Below are 6,886 nucleotides of genomic sequence, written 5' to 3'. Positions count from 1 at the left end.
GTGTGTTGTATGTATATATGTAAATCATATATTTGTGAAATCACTTAGCTAAGCGCTTATTTCCGTAGTGTTGACTGCTAAGGGTTAAATAATATGGTTTTGTTTTGTGTTTTATTGCAGTTGTAAAGTCATAATCTATGTAAATAATAACATTTTGGCACCGTGGATTTTTATTTAATTTCCTTTGAGATGCATTTTGCCGACGTTCGATAAAGTTTTTCTATTTACTGGCCGCGTAAGTGCAGCGTTATGTGTTGGCCACAATTGTCTAGTTGATTACGGTGAATAAATTCACACCCGCGGTAGTAATTTGACTGAATTTGGTTTTTATTGCCACAGGTTTATTAGGGTTGTTCATATAATTTTTAATATACATATGTACATATGTATGTATGTACATATATTCCAGCATTTTGTAAACACACGATTTTTTGTCCAAATATTGAAATAAGCATGAATAAAACTATTTTTAAGAAAAATCAAAATTTAAGAATTTTTCATAAATTAGGAAAACAATTTTGTTCTATGACCAATTTTGAAAATCAGGCATTAAAAAATAATGGAATTAGCATTCAAATTATGATGTTTTTTCTGGCCTTAAACCTTGCCTTAATCTCAACCTTACACCGGATAATAATACAAAAAAATTACACGAAAACTTAAAAAAATTGTTTTCAAATTTACATTTTTATAATAAAAATAATACAATAAATATTTAAATATTTTTTTTGCAGCCTAATACCGGATTAAAAAATAAAATTTTTTACCAAAACAAAAAAAATAATTGTTTTCAAACTTACATTTTTTAATAAAAATAATGGAATTAATTTTTAAATTAAATTTGCTTGTGGCCTTGAGATATTAATGTCTTTTTTTCTTATCTTAATACCGGATAAAAATTAAAAATAAATTAACTAAAACTAAAAAAAAAAACATTTTTTTTTAATTTACATATTTATTTTACATTTTTTTGTAGCAATGAAAATCTTAATGTATTTTTTATCTTATCCCAAATACCGAATTGAAAAATAAAAATATGCTATAAATATAACAAAAAAAATTCTTTTAAAATTTACCTGATTTTGCTTTTGCAGAAGAAATTTTGAACTAGAACTCGCACAAAGCCATTATCGTCAAATCTCTAGAGTGGTCGGTAAGCTTACACATTCAATATATACATATTTTATAAATTTATAATTCTAATTTTTTTATTCTAAACATTTTTAAATTAAAAAATTCGCAACCATGCCCATAATAGCAGAGCTGGTGCTGCCTTTTGAAATTCGAATAACCGAATAGTTCAAATGAATTTCGAATTTAGAAGGAACAGGTGGAGCAAACCTTTGCCCAGCATCTCTTTGCGTGGCCTCTCAGGTTCACCGTTAGAAAAAATATGATTATATGAATTTTCTAAGAAGCACTTTAAATGTAAGTTTGTATTTTAAGACAAAAAAAATATATATATATTCGAATAAATTCGGAATCATTTATGAAATTTCATAATTTTGCATTTTAGAACATTAATAATGGTTATTGTATTTAAATGTAAAAAGTTTGTTGCATCAATTAGTGGTGCAGTTTGAAAATATACGTACAATAAAAGCTAATCTAAATTTTCTTTATGTTTTTTGTTTTCAAATTTTATTTCCTACAGGGTCTTTTCATCATATAACCATCCGCCTAAAAGCTGAAAAACACGCCGGCAACACTGACAATCTTTATTCAATAATAAAAGTAATTAATAAAATTATAAACAAATGCCTGGTAGCCTATTTATGTTGTATTTTATTCTTAGGAGATGTGTGCGGGCGGCATCAATTGAATTGATACGTATCCATGCAGGTGCAGTTGGGAAGGGTGCAGCGTGGCGCCAAATTCGATAGATGGCCCATTGTAACGGGAAAAGAGAGCGGTACAAACCATTTGGGATAGGCGCAGATGGCCGGTGAGCCGGTGGATACGGGAGAGCCGCTAACACTACTCACAGTTAAACCCGATTTGTGCGAATACTGAAATGGATGGCGAAATTGAAACAAAACTTAAGAATAATTCGCAAAAAACACTGCTAGTGCTTACCAACTCCGCTATGACCGGCTTAAAGGCGCTTCGTATGGGCGTTGTTTTTATTGCTGTTGTTGCGTTAATTGTTGTGCTAGCAGTGGCAGTGGTTGTTGCTTCTGTGTTACTAATTGCAGGTGTAACACTCTCGATTGCGCGCACCAAATCCAAGTCACAACGCTTCAATATCAACTCTAGTACGGAGCGTTTCCGATGCGGAAAAAGTTGCGCCAACATATCGATAGCGCTCTGAGAGACCACCACTGGAGAGGGTGGGGTGGGTGTTGAGCCCAAGGGTGTAGCTGAAAATTAATAAAATTTCCTTACTTGTACTTCCATATTATCCACGATCCACCATATTTTGAAGTTATGATTTTTGGAAACAACTCGAAATATTTGTGGAAAGTACTTGACTCCTTGAACTATAAACGTCTACGGAATTGTGCAGTCTTTAAACGCATTTTTCTCGAAACCGCGTTTTTGAAGTCGGTTGGCAAGATTTCTCGAGAACGTTGAGTAGTTATGAAATTTTACGGAGATTTTTGAGATACAATCTTTAAAGGCAAAGGCCGAGTTCAAAAAATTTCAAAATTTTTTTATTTAGAGTGTATGTTTGTAATAATAAAAAAACTAATAAAATATTTCATATTTTATATGAGGAAAAGGCTGTTTTTTACCCGAGGATACCCATGTAACCCCTTAATAGGAAGCATCGCTTCGATCTGAGTCGATTTAGCCATGTCCGTCTGTCTGTCTGTATATATGCGAACTAACTCCTCAGGTTTTGAGATATCGAAGTGAAATTTTGCATGCGTTCTTTTCTTCTCGAGAAGCTGCTCATTTGTCAGAACCGCCTATATCGGACCAGTATAGCGTATAGCTGCCATACAAACTGAACGATCGGAATCAAGTGCTTGAATGGAAAACTTTTTTACTTGTGAAAAGTATTCTATGTAGCTTCGGTGCGCACATTTTTGTTGTCTCAATTGCTACTACATTTCATAACTATTTTGCTTTAAAATTGCCTTAGTTCATGACCTCATAGTAGCTCGTAAGAATTATAATTGACTACGATGACATTAGTTCGACTTTGTAAAGACTTTGTTTTCTTTTATATCATATTATTAAAATATGTATATTTATCCACTCACTTGTTGCCTCGTGACTCAAACTGCCGCCACAACTGGACGTGCTGAGGTCCTCAGCCATCTGTTGTATTTGTTGTGATTTCATTTGACGCTGTGTTGGCAATTGTCTGTCCATTGCATCGCCCATCTCCGCACAATCATTTAAGACGCTCGTGGAGAGACCAAAGATTTGTCCCTCCGGCAACGCATCCATTTGTTTGCCCGTCTTGGTGGCCATCAGGCGCAGCGCAATGGCATTCTCCACCGCCTGTTGACGCTTCAGGGCAACCTGCAGATGTATAAAAATCACAAAATTTCACGGATATAAACAAATGACTTAGTGAATAAAAATGGTGTGTAAACATAGTGGCAAATCACTTAAGCACACACACTTATACAAATACAAGGATATATGTATGTACATAGAAGAGTAGACAACGTTGGCTGACATTTTATTCGGTGTAAAGTGAAATTAATATGCGATACAACCGACACATTACACCATACCCGCTCTCCCCTCGTTCTCTGAACTTGTTTAAGTTTTTCTCTCGTATCTATTTACTTTATTCTATTAGCTGTTGTGCATTTTGATTTACTTTGGCGTCTCGCATTTCATTTATTTTCACATTCTGGTTATGTGCCGCAAATGACCCATACATACATACTTACCAATTTAACTGCATTAATTTCAATGCATACTAACATACGCTATGTAGTTGTACTTATGTACATATGTATGCATACATACATATATAAGCATACTAGTGTTTGTTGCCTTTTGGCAAATAAATGGAATGGAAAGTAGGAGTTAAGAAATCTCGACGCTGTTGCCTTGTGGGAATACAAAGTCAACATTGTATACTATACATCAACGGCTGGAGACGATGGCTTACGGCCCACTGCTTTGTAACTTGAGTAGCCTTCGGCCGATTGATTACTAAACACGAAGTTTGTGGGAGTAGTGAGTTGATGCGAACACTTGGGTAAACATGGAAATGGATATGTGGCTACATAGATTTGCCAGCAGCTAGCTGACAACTTTGTTCTAATCTAAATATCAAATAAGGCTGCCACATTGCTTAAATTGAAGCATAATTACTGTTATAAATAGCAGAAGAGGCCTTTGGTCGGCAGTTTGGTAAGCATTTCTTACCATCATAATTCTGCAGCCAGATTTATGTTTATTTGCTGCAAGCGGAGCTCAGTGTTTTCACTTTATAAAGTAACCGTTAACAGTTTATTTTTTTATTATACTAAAGTTTTAAGGCTTTGCAAACAAGAGTTGCTGAGCTTAACCGATGAAAATGAATTGAGCTTAAGAGTTAAGGGAAAGATTTAAAGAGTTGAGCTCACTATTGAATTAAGTTTTGCTTAATTTTAAACAAATTTTCACAAGACATTTCTAGCATTTGTGAGTAGTTTCTATACTAAATAGAGTATATAAAACATAAATTGTAGAAAATTGTAAATAAATTTAAGGGATTCTATCCACTTGCAAGTCCGAAAATTAGCGTTTTTTGTGTAGATTTTTTAGAAAACATATTTTGTTAAATAAATCAATAAGAATAATGTACATTCAGCGAATTTAATGTTCTGTTTTCATAATCGGGCATTCATTTTCAAAATTTGATCGGGTAACCGATCTTCAGGAGAATCTACGTGAAAAGGTGTCTGGCGGTAAGGAAAATTTTTCTGCTTAAAATGATCTCAAACGCAAAAACCAAAATAAAATTTTATTACTTTGGATGAATTCAAAGAATGATCGAAGAAGTAGTCAAAATTTAGACTTTTGACAAAATAACGGCTTCTAAATAAGTTGTTTTTTTTTGTAAAAAAATTCACACTTCAAATCAGGTTGCAAATAAAAGCTGTTTTTGTGAGTAAACTCCGTGAGTTGAAGTTCCACGACATCACTAAATCTCGAAATATATTTATACTTCTTCTTTTTTAATAGCGTAGACTCTGCTTGCGCTTATATTTATACACACAATAGTAACCGCTAGCCTATAAGAAGGCGTACTATCACACAAACATCTTTTGAGCCACATGTCAGTTTTCCTCAAAATAAACATTTTTTTACGTAACGTAATTAAGTGAATGATATCACCTGCGCCGCCATAATACGCTGCCGTTCGAAGATCAACACGCACTTTGCACATTTACAATTTTTGTAGGTGCATAGCTTCTTGTGACCACGCAGCTCGGAGATGATGCCATGATTGCGGCAACGCGCACATTTTGGCACCCGATTAGCGCCTTTCGACGGCGCCGGCATTGTATTCACTTTAAAGGATTTATTTAAAATACCGCTACGCGTTTTCTTTGAGCCCACATTTCTATCGACGTTGGCACTGTCCATTTTAGCCGAAATCGCACTTCCGGTTTAAGTAAGAGCCGTATATTATGCAAGGACTTTCCAAATGAAACTAATCCAGTCGGTTAATTTATATCCGTTGCTAAATATCCCAATGAATTCATCGGCATTTGATTGGCAATTTTGTGCCGTTTTGTTGCCAATGATGTACTGTTATTTTACGTTGCGCAAAAGTAAGTTGTATTTATTATATCAAATATAAGTGCATACATAGCAACAGTCCTTTGCAACGCCTTGAAGGATACACCGTAGTGATTTTGCTACATATACTCTTACTGCAAATATCCTTTCCGCTGTGGCTATTCGTTTCAATATGTTGCTTTCTGTATGCTTCTTCCTCCATTCGAAAATATTTGGCCACACCTCTATGTTGTCATTGGTCAGTAGGTTAGGCGTCACCCAGCGATAATCTAAGCGGTTAATCTCTGCTGTTTTCTATGTACAGCTCTGTGCAAAATAAAAGCCACAACTTTACACACTATCAATCACTGTAGACACAATAATCCTAATAAATACAGTTTTAAAATTCTAATTATAATAACAAAAAAATAATAATAAAAAATTCAATTATGCAAACATAGAATAATACGTCAAATGTCAAAGTCGCAAACTTACAGTAATAAAAGTCTATAGTTATAATAATATGGACACACAATTTTTCCTAGCATTTTATGCTGTCCTGTTGGAAATAATAGTCCAGAAAATTTTTCTTAAAATATACATAATAATTACTTCATAAAATAAATTTAATTTCTTTCTCTTATTTTTTATTATTTGTATCATTCTGTGCACAACTTTATTGTAATTAGTTGTGTCGATATGCGCAAATAAGTTAATGTTTAATCGATATTTATGAATCACCTAAATAGTGTTGATCGAAATAGCGAGTGAGTCAGAATGTTCAAAGTAATCGGTTAATTTCTCAACCGAAGCCGAAATGTATCCATTGCGTTGGTTTTGTTTTGTCCAATTAGAAATCTTTTCCTAACCAAACAGCTTTGTTTAGTAAGCTCTATGTATAATGCGCCGTAGATGAATGACAAGCCAAACAAAAATAAACGACAGTAATGCCAACGCTTATTTATAATAATAAGCAAAACAGAAGCTATACCAAATTATGATTTGTAAGAGTTTTTAATGTTAACAAACTTAATAGGAAGAAGAAAATAAGAAGGGTTTAAATAGAAACAGATATATAAATGCGGATAATGTTAATGCTAATAGATAATTTGATATTTTTATCCCTTTCGCCAAGAGTAGGCAACACCAACGTGGCGGCCATTCGAGAAGTTTGGCCGACGACAATGCCGAACGAGCAATTGGTTTT

At 33.8% G+C, this 6,886-nt stretch overlaps 1 protein-coding gene across 1 annotated transcript; it reads right to left on the bottom strand.

Annotated features, from left to right (window-relative positions):
• Positions 1-1,768: 1,768 nt before the first annotated feature.
• LOC120782489 (doublesex- and mab-3-related transcription factor A2) lies at positions 1,769-5,544 on the bottom strand. Its single transcript, XM_040114791.1, has 4 exons — positions 5,293-5,544; positions 3,210-3,474; positions 2,077-2,360; positions 1,769-2,009 (listed from the first exon to the last, which is right to left on the bottom strand). Exons 1-4 carry the CDS (start codon positions 5,542-5,544, stop codon positions 1,815-1,817), a joined length of 996 nt encoding a protein of 331 aa, XP_039970725.1. The 3' UTR covers positions 1,769-1,814.
• Between the last annotated feature and the right edge of the window lie 1,342 nt (positions 5,545-6,886).

The sequence above is a fragment of the Bactrocera tryoni genome, chromosome 1, assembly GCF_016617805.1.
Source record: "Bactrocera tryoni isolate S06 chromosome 1, CSIRO_BtryS06_freeze2, whole genome shotgun sequence".
Classification (NCBI taxonomy): domain Eukaryota; kingdom Metazoa; phylum Arthropoda; class Insecta; order Diptera; family Tephritidae; genus Bactrocera; species Bactrocera tryoni.
Note: the sequence above shows the minus strand (reverse complement) of the source record. Positions and strands in the feature narration are given on the sequence as shown.

Bases quoted from the DNA above. Each gene is read 5' to 3' on its own strand.
- LOC120782489 (XM_040114791.1), bottom strand. From the start codon at position 5,544: ATGGACAGTGCCAACGTCGATAGAAATGTGGGCTCAAAGAAAACGCGT. The intron at 3,475-5,292 runs GTGATATCATTC...ATACATCTGCAG, and splicing joins AGCGTATTATGGCGGCGCAG to GTTGCCCTGAAGCGTCAACA. The intron at 2,010-2,076 runs GTAAGCACTAGC...CATCCATTTCAG, and splicing joins AGCCGGTCATAGCGGAGTTG to TATTCGCACAAATCGGGTTT.